At 52.1% G+C, this 19,457-nt stretch overlaps 1 protein-coding gene across 1 annotated transcript; it reads right to left on the reverse strand.

Moving 5' to 3' along the window:
- Nucleotides 1–8,878: 8,878 nt before the first annotated feature.
- ANKRD60 (ankyrin repeat domain 60) lies at nt 8,879–19,457 on the reverse strand. The gene is made up of 5 exons (XM_070247258.1): nt 19,429–19,457; nt 18,306–18,841; nt 13,612–13,742; nt 11,886–12,051; nt 8,879–9,653 (listed from the first exon to the last, which is right to left on the reverse strand). Exons 1-5 carry the CDS (start codon nt 19,455–19,457, stop codon nt 9,352–9,354), a joined length of 1,164 nt encoding a protein of 387 aa, XP_070103359.1. The 3' UTR covers nt 8,879–9,351.

Consider the following 19,457-nt stretch of genomic DNA (forward strand, 5'->3'; position numbering starts at 1 on the left):
AGCCACAAAAAATCAAGACGCTGGCTACCGCGGAAGCCCGGAGGCACTGCCCGCCCCGGCCCCCAGCAGCCTTTCTGTCTGTCTCTTACTCCTCTTGCCCTCGTTGGTAACTATGCTCTCATGTCAATGGTTTCTGGAAGGTTCTGAACCTCCCCAGGTTCCGCCGTCTTCCAGAGAGAGGCCCTTACAGCTCAGGTAACACCCTACTTGCTAAGACAGAGTCAAAGCCACTTCTGAGACCCACGCTCCCCCCAAAAATAGCAGCCACCGTTTTCTAGAAGGTTAGAAACTCAGTATAAAAAGTGAAGATTTCCTTGGAAGGAGCTGTGATCCCGAGGGAAGCCTGGGCATTTCCTCACCCCCCCCCCACCCCCCACCGAAGCCAAGAGAAGAGCATCGAGACCCCTTCACAGGGACTGAGGGTGCCCGAAAGAAGCCCAACCTCCCGCCCCAGGGACTGTTTCCAGGGCAGGTCCTTGGGAGCAGCCCAAACTTCAAGAATCCCGCCGGACAAGGACAAGGACGGCTTTCCCAGGGGCCAGTGGGCACACAGAAGGCAGGTAAGGAGGCAGGTGTGGTCTGGCCACCCTGCCCAAGAACACTGCCTGCCCGTGCAAGGCCAAGGGGTGAGCAGTCGAGGGAGGAGGGCAGGTCTCGGGGACCAGCAGGGAATCACCAGGGAAGAGGACCACATGGACCCAAGTGGTCCCAAGAGGAGAGAACAAAGGCCCCCTAAGTGCCGGTGCCCCCCAGCCGAGGGCCTTTGGCAGCCAGGAGAGAGCCACATGCATCCCCGCCATGTCCCCCTGTGTCCGGGGCCCACCCCAGAGACACCAGAAACAGCTGGGCAAGTGGAGAGGAGCGGGGACAGAGGGCAAAGGTGCCACAGCCCCACGGCCACCTGCGAGCCGGGGTCAGCCCTGCCTGGGGAAAGGGGCTGCAACGGAAGAGTGACTGCCATTTCCATTTGGACCAGCCTGGATTTTTTAAGATTGTTGGTTAGTAGCAGTAAATGGCCAAAGGATCTGGAGACTGCCCAAGGCAGGGAGGGGAATCCGACAGGGTGGGCGTGCAGGGCAAGAGTGGGGCAGCAGTGACAGCATCCTCCAGGGCCCCCAGTTAGGGCAGCCCAGATCCTAGGGGAGCTTTCCAGCACGTGAGCGCTCATCACTGTGTTGCACGCACGGCGGGTAGCGCGTGGACGCCTGCCCTCACTGGTGCGTCTTCCCGAGTCCAGTGCGCCAAGCTGCAGGTACCGATTCACTTCTCTTCACAGGAGGTGGCTTTGCCTCCCCAGGCCTCGGGGCAGGAATAATGACACCCCGCAGGGTCCTTACAAGAAGCAAATGAGATACTTTTACAGCACTGGCAAAACCAGATCTGATCCATTCTTTCAATATTTAAATATAATTCCTAAAGCACATGTGAGATGAACCAGGTATGAAACTGCCTGCAGGTCACTGAAAGGTGGAGATAAATCATGAATGAAGGTGTAAATTGGTAAAAATAGTAATTCTGATGTGTGCTCATTTTAAATCTCAGTCCTTCCCTGCCTGCTGGGGCTTACACTTCGCTTGCTTGGGAAAGATAACGTTGAGGACCCCGAGCTTCAAAATACCTAAATTAGCACAGCTCTTGCATCCCGTGGTGCAGCCCCTCCTGGGGGAGAGAAACATCAGTTAAAATGCTCCTTAGAATTGGAAGGAAGGTGCTAGACTTCTCCTCCCTTTAGGGAGTTTAAAAACAGCCATTTATCTCTAAAGCTGGCTAACTCTTATCCTGGACTCTAAAACCAAAACTCGTGAGCCCCTGGAGGAAGAAGTTTTGAATTGGAGCACCGGATTTCTTTCTAAATTCTTACCCTATCAAGTTTATATGAAAATACTACGCACGTAAAGTTAGGAGTTTTTTTTTTTTTAAATAGTCTATATACCATACGAAGATCGAAACAGCATAAAAGAATCGAGTGGGAAATCCTTGGGGTCTGACGCTCCCAAGGACGAGGAGAAAAGCGAGAAGGCACGGCATCCACGTGCCGGCCGGGGGCGCGGGATGCGCTCGAGCCGGAGCCCCGAGCGCGGGATGCGCGGTCTCGCTGCGCCCCCTGGCGGCCGCCGCGCCCGCACCCGAGTCGGCCCGCACGGCAGCGCCACCTGGCGGGAGCCGCCGGCCCGCCCCTGGGAGGCCCGGGGAGCCGGCTCTCGAACCCGAGACTGAGCGGGAGGAAAAGCCCAGGACCCCTGGGCCCGTCCTGGCGGCGCTGGGGCTGACGCGAGCGGAGGAGGAGGTGTCGGTGGGGTTGCTCACCTGCTCCTGCCGCCGGCCTTCTGCACTGCGCGCTGGTGCCCAGCCCTGCGACCCGTCCGGCCAGGCCCCGGGTGAGCACCTCCACGCTGCGCTGAGAAGGAGGGCACTTTCTGCGTTTTATACGCCGGGAAAGGGGTTCTTCAAGACCTGACCGAGCCCACGCTGCCAGGAAGTCCTCCCAGGCAGGCTGATTCGCTCCTGGAGAAGGGGCACGGTCTGCGCTCCAGCAAGCTTAATAGTCTCAGATGCTCGTTAAAACCATGGCTCAGAGTCAGGCGTCCTCGCTCTTCCACTTACGTGCTCTGTGACCCTGGGCAAGTTGCTGACCTTCCCTGAGCCACAGCTTCCTTGAAAAATAGGCATGAACTAGAACTTGCTCAGTGCCGCTCAGCACTAGCATCCCCTGGAATTCGTTAGAAATGCCGAATCTCGGACTCTGCCCCAAACCTCCTGAATCCAAGAGCTCTAAGAGGTGAAGCCCAGCAATCTGTGACTTACCGAGGACCCCGCCCCCCGGGACCGATGCCTGCTGAAGGCTGAAAACCTCTGACTCCCAGGATCAATGAAAGGACTACCTGAGATGTTGCAAACTGTCTGGCCCGGGATAAATGCTCAATAAAGGATGGTTATAATTCTCAAACTCTGGAGAGTCCAGTGGGCGTTCTCTTTCCTTCTTTTCTGTTTATATATATATATATATATATTTTAATTACAAATGTAAGACATGCTGTTAAACCTAGAATTACCTTATGACCCAGCAATTCCCCTCCTAGGCATATAACCAAAAGAACTGAAAACAGGTCCTTGAACAAATCCTTATACACCGTGTCCACAGCAGCATTATTCACCATAGACAGAGGTGGAAACAACCCAAATGTCCTTCAGCTGAGGAAGGATAAATGGTGGAATATTATTCGGCCATGAAAAGGAATGCGGTACTGACACACGCTACAACGTGGATGAACCCTGAAAACCTTATGCTAAGAAACCAAATACAAAAGGCCACATATTGTGTGATCGATTCATACGAAATATCCAGAATGGGCAAATCTGTAGACACAGAAAGCCCACTGTGGCTGGCCAGGGCTGGGGGAATGCGGGCGCTGGGTGGGAGTGTTAATGGGTCCAGAGTTTCTTTCTAGGATGATGGAAATGTTCTGGAACTAGGTAGTGGTGACGGTTGCACAACATTGCGAGTGCACTAAATGTTATTAATGGTGAATTTCATGTGTATTTTACTACAAGAAAAAAAAAGAAGACAAGACACGCTGGGTGTGACCGTTGAGAGGTGTCAGCAACCTGACCGCCCTGAAGCAGGCCCTGCTGAGTCTGAAGATCTTTGACATGATTCTTTTTGCTCAAATAAACTTATATGCACATTTACTGGATGTGCCTCCTTTTTAAAATTGCATCTCACTGAGCTCATCCACATTGTCTAGGTAACTTGGTGTTTTTCACTTAATGACACGTCGCAGACACTCCTGGTGGCCGTCCCTTGGCCTGCACATACAAATCAAGTCGTTTTTTTCCAGCTGTGAAGTGTTCCACCATCACCCCCAGTGGTGCACATGCGGAGTTTCCAGGCACCTGCCGCCATAAACGGCTGTCATGAACATTCGCGCATGTCTCATTCTGGGCTGGGGTTTCATCTCTGTAGGATAGATTGGCATAAGGGGGGGGGGGGGCCAGCCTGGTGGCGCAGCAGTTAAGTTCACGTGCTTTACTTCAGCAGCCCAGGGTTAGCCGGTTCGGACCCCAAGTGCTGACCTACATACACACCGCTTATCAAGCCATGCTGTGGCAGGCTTCCCACGTATAAAGTAGAGGAAGATGGGCACAGATGTTAGCTCAGGGCTAATCTTTCTCAAAAAAAAAAAAAAGTGGAGTAGCTGGGCATTTTGAACACATACATATTGTCGGATCCTAGTATTACCAGGCTATAGGAATCTGCGAGCTCCTTGCTGCAGTGTGAGAGAGAGCCACAGCCCAGGTACCCATGTCCACACAAACACACACACCACCCCACAGAGCCAGGTGTTATCAGTATTTATCATTTTCCAAAGTGCACATTGACAGTGCACACCAGCCAAATGGGTAGCAGGTGCCAACATGTGTGCTTTGCTTTGATGACTGGTGATAACTCGTGTGGCTGGTCTCCTTGTGTGTCCAGGTTTGGGAACCTTTGGGCAGGGGGTCCACAGACCCCCTCAGGATCTAATAAGAGCTAAGAATGTTCTCCTGAGAAAACGTGTGTGAGCAGACACGCACATTTTGCAGACAATTTCAGGAGTTCAGGCAGAGAAGTCTGTCTGCGAGCCCCTGTCACTGAGCCCCGATCTCGAGTGTTCGGTGTGACGCAGACTGCAGCATCTCTGACATTTCCGATGAGCACAAACACCGGCGTTTTTCTAAATGTTAATGGGTTTCTGTGCCCTCTGCTGGATGCTTGCGTAGTCAGTGCGGCACTGCGGAGGCAGAGCCGAGCGACTGGAATTTTCCTCTCTCCTCACAGAGTTTTTTTCCTCTCCCGCAGAACTGGCCCTGGAGTTTCAGGTTCAGAACGACTTTTCTGGGAGTTGTTGAGGAAGCCCTGTATTTAATACCAAAATCAGCAAGTTTCAGGGGAATTATTTATCGCCCACTTCGGGAATTATGAGTTCTGGATGGAGACTCCTATTGTACGAGGTTTGCTGAAATTTATGAGGCTATCTGGAAACGGGGAGTGTATTGATTCCCGATGAGTAAACATTTTAAGCAAATTAAGTGGAGTAGGAATAATAATAATAATGGCTACTATTTTTCAAGTGTCTGTTCTGTGCCAGGCATTTAATCCCTCCAGTGATGACAGGAACAGGTTTTATTACCCGAATGTTACAGACAAAGAAACTGAGGCTCCGAGAGATGCAATTGCTTGGCTCAACGCCACACAGCCGGTGGCAGAGGAAAATTCTAAACCGGCTCGGCTACACCTCACTCCCAGGCCCTTCCCCCGGCACCAGAGGGCCACACTGACAGGGCTCCTGGTCCTGGGCACACAACTCACATTGGTCATCTCGTTTCACCAACATCACCAGGTTAGGATGGAAGATGACGGGGGCAAAGGAGCTGAGGTCCTTGGGAGATGACAACTTGCCCCAAGGTCACACCTAGTTAGGAGTGGAGACAGGAATAGAATCCCAGCCCATAAATATACTGAAAACAAGGCAATGTGAAATCCTAGCATAGTACTGTTGCCTGCAGAAGCCGCCCCATTAGGGTGTTTTTAAAAGGGAGATTAACGAGGGTCGGGGAGGAGTCAGACATAGCATCCAACGCAGACTTTCTCCCTGTTGGACTGAAAAGGATCGGGAGAAATTTAAGAAGGGAATGATTTTCTCACCGTATTTTCAGGGTCACTTAATGCAAGGTGAGGGGCCACCTAAAGCCCCCTGAGGTGCCACCAGTGAGATGCCCTTCCACCTCTCTGGGAAACTCTGGTTGGTGGACATGCTTCAGGTGAGGGAGATCAGGTCTAAGATGGACGGAGGTGGCAAGAGCCCAGGCTCGAAGCTGAAACCTCTTGGTCTTTGCAAAGAGAAGGCATGGTACCGAAGACCCGGGTGGACCTGTGAGACCCAGGGGGTGGCCAGAGGTCCAGAGGGGCAGCAAGATGCCCACATGCAGGTTCCAGAGGATGCTGGAGACCAGGCCAATAGGCTGGATGTAGAATGAAGCTCGCATCTTTGTTTAGCTGCCCCTGAGACTGTGTGGGCAGGACAGGGGACCGGAGGCTGGATGGCCAGGAGGCTGGGTCAGCAGAGCCAGTCCTGGCAAGATGTTCAAGTCGCCCTCTGAACCCCACAATTTGTATTACCTCTTTCTAATTTATACTGCACTGACTTCCAGAAAGGATTTGAGGCAACTTAAAATTAAACATATGTAACAAAACAGAGTGACTCATTATAACTCATTCAGGAGAAGAGAAAAGGCAAGGGGAGGGGGTCGGGTACTCGCTCCAGGTAGGCGCTAACCTTGGCTCTGAGCATCCTGCAGCCAGAGCGAATAGCAAACTGGTGGCTGACACAGCTGCCATCATCTGCTTGTAGTGAGCTGTCCATCTCTCCAGAAGGGGTCCCCAGCTCCAAGGGCCTGTTTTTCAGGCTGACATAAGGTGCACTGGTGAGCAATGTCCCTGATGGCAGGAGATGCTGAGGAATCCTTCATCTGGCCACCGAGAAATTCAAGGACACTCAATGGCATTTTCATGGGGGCACTGAGCTCAAAGGGTTAGGTCATGAGTTTTCTGGCGATTAGAACCTAAGAGAGCCCAAGAAAAGCACCAAGTGGGTCTCCGACCTTCCCTCTCTCTCAAACATCAATAACTTAGCCCATGACTTCAGCAAGATTTTCCAGCCCAGCTCTCACATGGTAAGAGTGACATACATTGAGCGCTTCCCATCTCCCAGGCTCTCCCAACAATCTTAGGGACCAGGCACCAGGACCACCCTCCATCCTCCTCTACAGAAGACTCTTGGCTCAAGCAGTAGGGACCTCGTCCAAGGCCACAGGGCAGAGTCAGCAAGATGCCATCTGGGGTCTATACTGACCCCAAACCCTGCTTCTCTACACCGCCCCGCAGCTCTCCCGCTCTGGTGACCGAGTCCAGCCTCACGGGATATACGAGATAAGAAGGGAGCTGGATACTATGCCCAGAAGACTGCCACAGTCCTTTTCCAAGAGGAAGCCCATCCCTCTCCACGGAGAGGTGAGGCCCACGTGGGTGACCACAGACCACAGCGGGTTCACCACCAAAGACCATCCTCAGTGCCTTGGTCCTAAAAGGATTTCAGGGTCCTCCAAAAAGGTTTGAGATCGACCCGTCAAAAAGAACTTTCTTCTGTTGGCTCCAAAGCATGACTGGGAAAAAAACCTTCAAAATAAACGTTTAATGAAATAGCTACAAAATGTTCCATAATTGTGACCAATTTCAAATCAACCCTTCCACGGCTATGGCCAGATTTTATCGAATAGGTGATGCGGGCTTGTTCGAATACAACAGATAGGATGTTAAGGTTGTCCCAGATGAAGAGCCCCCAGGACCCACAGGAGTGATCAGAGGACCCTGCCATGGGCTGAGCAAAATGTCGCCATGGAGGGCAGGGGCTTTCTGACCACGTGTTTGATGAATTGGGTGCACGTGAAGACAGAGGGCTTGCCGCCAAAGTTTGGCGACAAGTGTCAGATGGACAGCTTTCCTAATGACAAAGACACAGAGCAAAGCCCCCAGGAACTCGTGACTTTCAGCAAAGTCACGCCTACAGTTAAAAGGGTGCCCACGTCCCCCGCAACACGCCTCATTAGCTGAATGAACTGACCCATCGGACGGGCTTATTTCGCATCTGCCTGTTGACTGTGGAGAACGTCTGCCAAAAACGAGATCTCGGTTTTGACATGGTTGATGCTGAGCTGTATCTTTTTCCTATTATCTGTCAAACAGATTGCCAAGCTGGGTACAGCCACGTCTACTGAGTGTAAAGCCACACCATCAACACAGATCTTACTTGCTATGACAGCAGGAAATGCAGCCAATTAATTTAAAAGCCGAATCCAGCTATTGGGATGTAAGTCGGAAAGAAGGGCAACCAGGATACGGTGCCATTTTCCATCACAAGTTTCAGGACATCAAAGATCGAGAGACTGTCGCCACACAGACCGATTCTGGAAGTTGTGCCAGGACATGGCTTTAGAGAGGCATACGTGGCTGTGGGTTGGGAGGGCGGATGCTACACGTCACCCAGCAAGACCCATGGCTGTTCCCATCCTGTGGCTTCAGGGCCATGGAGTGTTCCTGTGAGTCTCATGTTGTTTCTACCACATTCCTCGGTGACATGAGAGAAGAGTTTGACAATGGTAGGAAGCCCCATAGGTGCGTCTCAAATCTTCTACTCCTTTAGTACCATATCACCATCTCAAAAAAATTCAAGCCAACACTTAAAAATCCTGACTTATCATATCAAAAAGCCAGATTTCCAACTCTGGAAAGTTCTGGAAAGATCTAGCAGCCTTTGGTTCACATTTCTGCTAGACCTGAGTTGTGGCGCCCTCTTCAGACAGGGGTGTGCATGTCACTTTGCCCCAGTCCTCACCTTTCCCTCTCGTCTCTCCCAGCTCACTCACCCACATGGCAGGCCAGGCTCCTGGAGGTCTATAGCTTTTGTGAGGTAGAGAGCCTAGAATTAAGCACAGATACTGCCCCTTCGAGAGGATGACGGAGCTACCTCGGTTGTAGGAGGAAAGGAGGCAGCAGCTGGTGGGAGAAGGCTGCTCAGACCCTTGGAGATGCAACCAAGGCAGGGCCGGCGCCAGCTCTGATTCTGTCCTCTACGGGCTCATCATCATGTTCTACACTGTCGCCTCCAAATCCAGTGCCCACTCACCTTGCGACACGAGTCATAGGGCCCCCTTTGGAGAATGTGTTTGGCAACTCAAGCTCTCCCTTGCTCCTCACCTGCTTCACTTCTTCCCCCACCCCCCCCAGGCCGACTCAAGCAGAAGACCCTCCCAAAGGTGGCTCAGGAAAACTTCTGGAACATTACTAGCCGTGGGAGCATTTACTTCCATGAGATTTACAAACCGAATTCACAGCCCACACGGCACACGACCTCCCAACCTTTCCAGCACTTGTTTTGTACGATAACAGCAGCACTGTTCTCATTACTGCTATTACTCCTATTACGCCGATGCATTAGACAGTCTCCAGACGGGAGAGAAGGTAATTGGTTCATCACCCCAAGCAGCATTATTGGATACAATGTACAAATAGCTTAAAATTAAAGGCTGGCATCCCAGCCTGTTAGGTCCGTAATGGATCACGAAATGAACACAAACTCACCGACTTCCATCAACACCTTCACCAAATCATTTGCAAACAGGACAGATAATTCAGTATTGGACTCAGATTAATTGCCATGTTTTCCTGCCTTCCCGCTCACCGAGGGCCACCGTGGACTGGCACTCTGTAAAGTTACCCACGTCTGCTTTGACGTGCAAACTTTCCCGGGGTAGCTAAGTTTTGTTCTTCTTGGAGCCAAATCCAGCCTTGACTCTCGGGAAAACCTTGTTCATGATCATGTCCATCGTGTCCGTGGTCCCTGACTTTGTCTTCCAGTAGCAGAGGAACATCCGTCGCTCGCTGTGCACACGGTTCAGGCGGCGGGCGATGGTCATGGGGGTCTCCCCCTTGGCATCTTTGTCGTTGATGTGGGCCCCATAGTTGAGCAGGACGTCAATACAGTCAGACCGGCCCATGGCTGCAGCCACGTGTAGGGGTGTCCTGCCTACGGGGGATTTGCTGAGACAGTTGGCTCCTGTAAAATAAGAGAGTTGGCTGAGGGAGGACCACCCTCCCGGCAATGAGCCGCACCTTCAGAAACACGTTCAAGGAGAGATGCACGAGAGGGGCTGAGGCTGTGGAAGGAACACTTGGGAGAGCTAATGACTGCTCCCCACCACAGCCCCAAGGGTGAGGGAGGGGGCAGTGGCACATTCCCCCAGCATCCAGCACTGCCTGCCGTCCAGTCTTCTCCTCTCATGGCGGCCAGTGACCTTTCCCAAATGCCCATATCATTTTCCAGCTCAAATCCCCTTGCTGACATCCATTGCCCTTGGGTTGGTGTTCTAGGTCTTTACTGCCTTATCTCACCCCACCTCCCCCCTTATCACTCCAACATTACCCCCCAATGCTCTGTCTCCCCTCCTGCCATGCTCCAGTCAGACCAGGCTTCCATCTTTATCCCTTAAATATGCCCTGCTCCCTCAGCCTGCCCCAGGCCCGTTGCACATGCTGTTCCTTTGCCTAACAACACTCTCAGCCTTTATTTTTTCTGGGCTAACTCAATCCTTCTTTAGGTTTCATCCACTTTCTCAGGAAAACCTTCCTCAGCACCCTCTCCCCACAACTTCCCCCTCCCCCCCCCCGTATATGCTTAGCAGACATTCTGCGTCTTCAGAACATGCTATGCACGACTGACCGTGGAATTAATTATTTGTAATAATTTGCTGACTTCCCTTCATAAACACCATGAGGGCAGAAAACATGCTTGTTTTGATCGCTCTTGTTTTCATCCCCAGCACGTAGTGCGATGCCTGGGGAAGACAGACACTCGGGAAATGACAGACGACGGGCGGCCTGACTCATGGACAGATTTCGCTTCGATTGAATTCCTCACTGCCTCCCGCAGATGGATGGGCTAATGACAGGTGTCCAATATGGACTTGTTGAATTGAATCAAATTCTGGGTAACAAATATCATGACACAGAAAACAAGGCAATTCAATTACAAGCAGCTGACATTTCGGTTGCCAGCTTTTATGAGCTATGGCTGGTCGGTGAGGTAAAGTTTTAAATAGGTTCTCATAACGCCCAGCCTCAGCCACGGCGCCTCTCCACAGCGGCTGTCTGTAGAGGACAGAAAAGTTTGCAAAGCTGCCTGTAATTTTTTAACTGGTGCTTTCAAATACATCACAGTTCCATCAGAGTGAAAATGACTTTTTATGAGCTTAAAGGACTGCTGGCTGTGAAAGCCTGTATTTCATCTTGCAACAGGCAAAGTGCAGAAAGTAGTGGAGGCAGGAGGAGGCCACAGGCGAGGGACCTCCCCCGTCCCCAACACGCGGCCCACAAGCTACCCCAACATTTGCGGTGTTTCCCACCTCAGTCGGTGGAAGCCGGGACAAAGCAAAGCCTGAGCAGAGAGAGGCTGGGGTCAGGCCGCGGGCAGGAAAGAAAAGGGTCTAATTCGGAGACAGGTTGATACGGGAGACCCTCGGATGAGGCCCCCTTCCGAGCCTCAAACCATTGATCAAATACCACGTCACACGGTCTTCCTTTTCCCAAGGAAGCCGGTGGCCCGGGCTGTCTGCAACCATTGTCTATTGTTCTTGAATGATCTATACCTCAATCAGTGGGCCTCTTTTCCCAAAAATATCCTGCGTCCAGGGAAGATCAAGTGCACGCCCATGGAATCGCATGCAAAGCCCCTTTATTCGCAGACAACGCAGGCGACAGCCTCTCTTTCTGTCAACAGAGAGGGGGAGCCACCTGCCCTTTGCTGCAGGAGAGATGAAAGATGGTTTGGGGGAGCGTCTCCTGTGCGGGAAATGACTCAGTCTTGGGGAAAGGAGGCGGGCCAGCCTGCAGACCGCCAAGAGCACAAGGCCGGCTGGGGCCAGACGCCTCGGACCACTGCAGAAACCCAACTTCAGGGGGGCAGAAAGGGCACAGCAGCGTGTCTGGGTGGACATAGCATGCCAGGAAGCCCTTTTCTGGCTGCTCCTGCGCCTTGGTGTCCTCAAAGTTCCATCTCCCCACAAGAAAAAGAATCGGGAGACTGGCCAAGAGAGGGCACACAGCCTCTGATTAGCGCATCCTAGGACACCTCAGACAGGGATGGAGTGGCCTGACGGGGCCCATGATGGGTAGTTGACAAGGCTTGGGTCCGGAAAACCATTGCTGAAAGGACCAGAGCACAAACCACCTGTCCGCCCTCTCTGCCAGGGACCCCAACTCTCGAACATACTCAGCTGTCTATCAGAATTACCGTGTTCTAGAAGGTACTGCACAGCATCCAAGTGACCTCTGTGTGAGGTAATATACAAGGCCACGAACGCCCTCTGAGATGTCCATTTCTTCCACTGCTTGTCGTTGAAACGCCGTGAATTTGCAGTTTGGTAGAAAGAATCTTCAGCAAGGCCAAGGCAAGAGAGCTGGGCAAGATAACAGAGTTACGCGCCGTGGGTCTGAGTTATTTCAGAAGCAGATGCACCCGCCTGGGGCGGGGGGGGTGACTGGACACTTAGGGCTTAGGTTTGCTCAAATGCCAAGTGAGGGCTTGTGATGGGGACAGAGAGGGGCAAACCTTACCAAGAAGTTGGAAAACGCCCAGGGGAGGACATTGTTTAAGTCTCTATACATATCCAGGAAATACGAATTTACCACCAGGCAGGCTCGGGAGGCAGGAAATTCTTCCTGCCGATGTTTTAGAGAGAGACAATAGCTTTTCTGGGTGTCCAGAGAGAGGCGGTTGAGGCCATTAAGGAAGACACCAGCCAACATGAAATGGCTTCCCCGGAGGGGAGCAGATTTCTCTGGACACTTGATGAATTCTGGTCTTCCGGTCTATTTGCGGGCCCATTGTCTCTGTTCCCTTTTGGAATACTCTGAACTTGTGGATGAATAATGGCCCCATCATACAATCATCTCGTGGTGAACTGAGGTGCTGAGGACGAGGAAGGGAGGAAGACTACGGGCTCCAACAGGAGGCGCTCTGTCCACATGCTGGGCATTCGGTGTGGGGTGTCGGGGAGATAGGGGTGATGGCAACGCTGACTCAACACAGGAGGGAATGACCCCACGTCCAGAGGAAGAGCCAGAAAACCCAGGCACAGACCCAATCGTTGGTGGCAGAGTGGGGGAAGGGAAGGCTGGGGGGAGAAACGCAGGGAAGGAGCTGGAGGGGTGCGCAAACAGCTGCGAAGGGCCCCGCCCTTCCTTCTAAGGTGTTCACACGCTCCCAGCAAGCAGGGCAGTTCCTACAGTCCTGGTCCTACCTCCCCAGAGCCCACGCCCCCTTCCCAGGCCTGATCCCACACCCCTCCTGCACCTGGCCTTCCCAGACTCCTTTCCCAGCTGAAAGTAAACCGTCTCCTCTTCTCCACAAGCTCATAGCTTTTCATCCAAATTTGTTTTCTAGAAAGAACACACACTTGCCCCCTGTGTCTGAGTGATTCATCTTCCCTGTGGGGTACACATCCTGATTTCCTCCTCCTTCCCCCACCGCCCACCCCAGAGCCCAGCTGAGAGCGAAGCACAGGGCCCAGAGAACAGTAGGCACCTGCTGCATATCTGAGCAGGGCATGATCTCTCCCTCCTCGGGGTGGGGACAGACCCCCATTAGCAGTTTTGTGCCATCAAATGCTCTGGGCCGAGCGTTTCCAAGTCATCTGGAGTTCTTCCCTCACTGTTAAATCAGGTTTTCAACTTTACCAAATGTATACGTGAATAGAAAATACACTGCCCGGGTTCCTTCCGAGGGGGGCGATTGAGTTATAAATAACAGATAAGTGAGCCCAGTGAAATCACAGACCCGAATGGAAACACCGCACCAATACTGGAGCATTATGACACCAGTCCTTGTCACCTTTCTTCCCTATTCTGAAACTTTTACTCAAATATCCACATTCGAGACAAAGTGATTTTCCCCACGCACACACAATTTACAGTTGCTTCATGAAATGTAATATCCATTTAAAGAAGCATGAAAACACCTTACTGGGATCCCCTTCCACAGCCGCCATGACCAGCTCGGTCCATCCATCATAATGCCAGACACATAATGAAATAATTCCACCAGGAACCACATCATGGAACTTCAGCGTCGCGTCATCCATCAAAACTCCTACGGGGAACAATTTTTTCTTTAAAGAAAAAAATTGGATATTAAAGATAAACCATCCATTGGTTAAGTTAAGAGATTCCCTGACCTTGGGTACCACAAAGATAATGTTAGAACCTTGAGCACTAATCTCATTTGGTGACTCTGGGTGAGTCTGTTTGTGGTCGTTAATGCTTTTTAGAAAGTTAATTTGGCTCAGCTCAAATAGAAGCCAAACAAACAAACAAAAAAGGCAATAATTTATAAAATTTTGTAATTATAACTTGTCCTATTGCAAAAAAAAAAACCACATGAGTCAGTAAAATCATTTTATGAGGCAAACTCTGCAAATAGAATTGCTTAAACTTGAAGTAACTATATCTCACAGACACAGCACAACGTAGTTATGCAAGTCGTAGACGTTCAACTCAAATACTAATGCTGGTTAACATTGTCATTGGTTGGCTAAAGAGCTAACAACGATAAAAATCTGTTGGATCTTTCAAATTACAGTCTATGGCAGCGTTTCCCAGTCTCGGCCCTAGTGCCATTTTGGACTGGAGCACTCTCTGTTGTGGGGGCTGTCTCGGCCCTGTGCACTGCAGGGTGTTTAGCAGCATCCCTGGTCTCTACCCACCAGATGCCAGTAGCACACTCACCTCCTTGTGACCATCAAAAATGTCTCCACATGTTCCCAGATGCCCCTGGGGGACCATATTGCCCTAGTTGGGAACCTACAGTAGCCTAAGAATCATAATGCTGACATTCGCCATAATTTGGATTTGGGATGTCAGAACTCCTTTGTCCTTGTCAGCACCCACAACAGCCCTTTGCTCGTATGAAAGAGTAGGGGGTGGATCTACTCACACCTCGTGAATTCAGACTCTTTGGGGAAGACCATGAGAATTAGAAGAGGATTCTAGAACATCTTAAAAAAGTGGAGTTGTATTTAGCTTACCTTTTTGAAGACACACACATTTTCTTACATGGCCACCTACCATCTTGCTTAAGAGTAACAGAATGACCTGCCTTCTCCACAAGCAGTGCCCCGGATGTAAAGTCTCCACTCTGCCTCAGTTGGATTATCATTTATTCTGAGTGGAATTCGTGAGTTTCTCGGTTTCATGATCAAGTGATTCCTAAGTGCCTGTACTAAGCACCTACATTCTTTAATCCTCATGACAAGCTAGGTTTGTTGTCTCCAATTGCTGACGAGCAGAGCGGGGCTCGCCAGGCAGGTAAGTGGCAAAGCCGAGACTCCCACCAGACCTGCCTTCCCTCCGGCGCCACGCGCCTGTCACTCTCAGCTCTGTTGACACCCTTTGCTTACCAGAAACTCTGGATGGTGTAAACAAGGAAGAGAGACTAGCAAATCTGTTAATTAGGGTCTTATTTGTGGCTCTCACACAGAGGATAATCAGTAATTAGTCTAAGTAAAACAACTCGACTTCCTAACAACTTTGAAAAAATTGAGTAAAGCTGCGTCTCCCTGAGACAGACGGAGCGCGATTCACACGTGCTGAACAGCCCACCCAGAACCCAGAGCCCATTCTCTTTGCACAGGCAGGCAGCGACTGCCTTCGGCTCAGACAAATACTAATTATCACCAGCGAAATAAATTATTAGAGTCGACAACAGACGTGTAAGGGCGCCCCTCATCCATGAATTCGCTCAGCCCTCTTGGATCTGCGTCTCTCAAGGTTTTCACACACATTATCTCATTTGATCCTCCCGGGCAACCTTTGAGGTGGAGAAGGAAACGTCAGCGGATTATTTATAGGCAGAAGCCCCAACGTCTTCTAACAACCTAGGAGCACCTTCTCTTTCTCGTGAGCTGCCAACAGTAAGGAGTGCAAACACAGGCGAGGTCAAGCTTCCACAGTCTCTAAGTGCCGCTGAGCGATGGGATTGTGACATCAGTGTTCAGTCACTCCATCTCTTTCATTCCCTCTTAGCTTTCTTGAATTTATTGCTGAGCATAGCTCATCAGCAAAAATAAATTAGCAGAAGGTTTTTGTGTGCCAGACATTGGTAGCTCAGGATACGTAATTTCTGAATTACTTGTCCTGGAGCCCTTACTAAGTCCCTCAATAGCTCTCCTCGTTTTTAGCACGTTAAAACAGACTGAGTTCGAGATACATTTCTTTCCAAATAAAGCCTCAAAAATGCCCCAAAGCATCTTCCAGATACTTTCATAGCAAAATAAATACGTCATGAAACATGCTTAACCTATTTGCAAGAGAGCAAAGGACGGTATTTTGGCCCTCCATAGACATTTTGAGTTTCCCGAGCCATTTCTGCCTATAGGGGGAATGGCATTGAGCATTCTAGAGCTCAAAGGCTCTGCTTTCCAGATCAGGAAACTGAGCCCCGGAAGGGCAGCGCCTGGGAGAGCAGAGCGGGTGGAGACAGGCTGCTCTCCGCGCTCGCTCTGCCTCCATCGTGCCCGGCCCCTGAAGTACGACTGCAGTGTCTGCAAGATCGCTCTTCACGTTCTCTGTGCAGCAGCCCAGAGAGTTCTCCTATCTTCCTTTTCTTGAAGTGTTTTTGCACTGATTTCACCCAGGTGGGGAGATGATGGAGCCGGGGTCTTTGATCCTGTTCTCGTATCCTAACTATTGCAGGAAGCGGGACAGGGACAGCAGGTCCTCAGGCTGGGGGAAGGAGACTGATGGAAGCAGAGACTGGGCTCTGGGGTCCTCGCCCTCCCCCGGTGCCTCCCATGTCGGCTTTGTCTGGGGAGGGGGACTTCAGGTCCTGATTTAGCCACAGGGAGCTTTCAGTGCTGGGTTCTAATTCCAGCTGGGCTCACTTTGAGCTCCTGACGTGGACAAGGACACAGCTTGAGATTCTGGGTTCTGATACAGACTGGGTTAGTGCCAGTATTCGGGGTTCAAATGTGGACAGCGTTTGCTTTGGGATGTGAGGTCCTGCCGAGGGCAGAGTTCGCTCTGGAAGTGGGGTTCTGATGAAGGCAAGGTTTGCTTTCCATTTGGGGGTCCTGGTATGGAAAGGGTCTGTTCTAGGATGTGGAGTCCTTGCATGGGCAGGACTTGTTTTGGGATTTGGGGTTCTGACATAGTTCTGGGTAGCGTGGCAACAGGGAGTAAGGAATCGGACAGGTCTGCCCTGGGATTTGGGGGTCTTAATGGCGACAGGCTCTGTCCTGAGATTTGGGGTCCTGACATAGGCAGGGTTTGGTCCAGAATTTGGGGTTCTGGGGTGTATTAGGTTGGCTAAAGGATCTGGGTTTCAAATACAAGCAGAGTTTGCTTTGAATTTTGGGATCCTCATGTAGGCAAGGCTTGTTTTAAACTTTGGCTTCCTTTCACAGACATGGTTGCCTTAAACCTTGGAGAGCTGATGTAGACATGGTTGCCATGGAGATTGGGGTTCAGATATGGGTAGATTGGACTTGAGTTTTGGGGTCCTATTGTGGACAGAGTTTGTCTCATGCTTTGGAGCCCTTCTGAGGACACTTTGCTTGGGACTGGGGTTCTGGTATAATCATGGTGAACTTGGCAACTGGCTTTCAGATGTGGGCTTTGAATTTTGGGGTCCAGATGTGGGAAGAGTTCACTTTGGGCTCTGGCATCCTTACATAGACAGAAATGGCTGATGGATTGGGGTTCAGATGCACAAGTGGTTAGAGACTGGGGGCTCAGAATGGGGCGCGTCTGTTCTGGGATTCAGGCTCATGATCTGGGCAGAGTCTGCTCTGGGATTCAGGTTTCTGTCGTGGGCAGTGGTGGCTTGGGACTTTATTTGAGGTTCAATTGTGGGCATGGTTTGTATAGAGATATAGGGTCCTGGGTGGGCAGAGTTCGTTTCAGGCTTTAGCGCCCCTGCGTGGACATAGCTGCTGGAGGATTCAGGGTTCAGAGGTAGTCATGGTTACCTTAGAGACTTGGGGTTCAGTCTTGGGCAGGTTTGTTCTGGATTTTGGGGTCCTGAGGTGGGCTGAGTTTGTTTGGGGCTTTGGCATCCTTATGTGGACACGGTTGGCTGGAGGATTGGGGGTTCTGGTGTCCACAAGTCCAGCACTGGGAAGTGTGTTGGAGTTTGGGGTCTAGATGCGAGCAAGTTTGCCCCGGGTTGCGGGGTCCCGCTGAAGATAGATAGGCTTTGCCTCAGGCTTGTGGTCCTGTGTGGACACTGTTGGCTTTGGGACTTGGGAGCTTGAGGGTCTGGGCCCGAGGGGTCCTGCTCCTGCTGTGACAGTGTCTGCTTTGGGGTTTGAGGTCCTGACGTGGACAGGATTTGCTCAGGTCTGAGCAGACACCTTGCTTTGGGATTGTAGCCCTGACACAGGCAGAGTTTGTTTGAGGGTTAGGGTCTTCCTGTGGACAGGGTTTGCCTTGAGATTTGAGGTCTAATGTGAATCCCGTTTGTCTGGGCTTGGGAAGTCCCTAGCTGGCCAGGTTTTGCTTTTCCGTCTGGGGTTTCCAGGGGGTTGGGGTTTGTTTTGACATCTGGGGGTCCTCATGTAGGTAGGCTTCCCTTTGGGGACTGCAGGCTCAGAAGGAGACTGGGTGCCCAGGGTCGAGAGAGGACACGAGTCGAGGGAAGGGATCGGGCAGGGGCCACCTTGGTCCAGGTACTGGAGCCGCTGGAGGTTGAAAGGGATGCCGACCATCAGGTCCAGCTCCTCTTTGAGCTCCCGCACGGTCATGTCGCTGCGGCAGTTGGTCACTCGGAACACCTCCCCGGTCTCCTCCAGCAGCACCCTCATGGTGAAGACGTCTGGGGTCAAGTCGAGCGCCAGGCTCACGGCCTGCGGGTCCCCGCCACGGCTCCCGCCGCGGGGGCGGCCCGAGGGCTGCGCGGGGAGGGGCTGCGGGCCCGCCGAGCTCGCCGCCCGCCTGCCTCGCCGGCCTGCAGCGGGGTCGCGGCGAGGGGCGCCCCCCGCCGACCCCGCCGCCCGCGCTCCGCCGCCGCCCGCCGCGTCCGCCGCCGCCCGCCGCATCCTCCCGGCCCCGCGCCGGCCGCGCGTCACCACCGCCCCCGCCCCGCGCCCCCGGCGACGGCCGAGCCCCCGCTGGGGCCGACGGGCCGCGCGGCTACGGGAGGCGCAGCCCCCCTGGGGGACGGTCTTAAATGAGGGCAAAGGGCACAGGCGCTTCCTAAAACGATCGAGAGGTTTATTGAGACCGATCCAGAGGCGTCGCCGAGGGGCCGCGCGCCCCCGCAGGCCCAGCTGCGGCCACGTCCCCAGCTCCTCGCAGCGCTAAGCTGCTCTCAATGCCAATTCCCGGAGCCCGGAAAACGAAACGGGGCGGCTTCTGGCCGCTGCTGGGAAATTGCGACCTCTTCTCCACATCCGTTTAAATACAAATCTTCGAATAATCCGGGGCCAACCACCTGGAGGAGTGATGCGTGAATAACGCTCTATATCATCACCGCGTGCATCGTCTCGAGAGGCCTACAGTGCAGTCTTTAGTCAGTCACGCTTAAAAATCGTATTTCTCGCATGAACGAAAAAACCAACATTGCCGAAATACGACTCCTTTCAGCAGATCTGGGCCTGACTTGATGGGGCAGAAACCCCAGAGTTGGCCACTGCGGCAGTGGGAGACAGAGGCTCCGTGGACCCCTGCAAAGCTTTTCTGAAAATGCTAATTCTTGGAGAAAGAAAGATGCTGATAAAAAACACTTCACAAGGGGGAAATGTCCACTTGGCAGAGACTGAGAAGTTTCCGTGTTAAGATACCTTTTGAGGAGCTCTATGTGAGACACCAT

The sequence above is a fragment of the Equus caballus genome, chromosome 22, assembly GCF_041296265.1.
Source record: "Equus caballus isolate H_3958 breed thoroughbred chromosome 22, TB-T2T, whole genome shotgun sequence".
Taxonomy (NCBI): domain Eukaryota; kingdom Metazoa; phylum Chordata; class Mammalia; order Perissodactyla; family Equidae; genus Equus; species Equus caballus.

Excerpts from the sequence above, each read along its gene's own strand:
- ANKRD60 (XM_070247258.1), bottom strand. The coding sequence starts at position 19,457 with ATGGTGTCTCACATAGAGCTCCTCAAAAG. Across the intron at positions 13,743-18,305 it reads GCTCCAGTACCTGGACCAAG|GAGTTTTGATGGATGACGCG; the intron begins GTGGCCCCTGCC and ends TGTTCCCCGTAG. Across the intron at positions 9,654-11,885 it reads GCAGTACCTTCTAGAACACG|GAGCCAACTGTCTCAGCAAA; the intron begins GTAATTCTGATA and ends CTTATTTTACAG.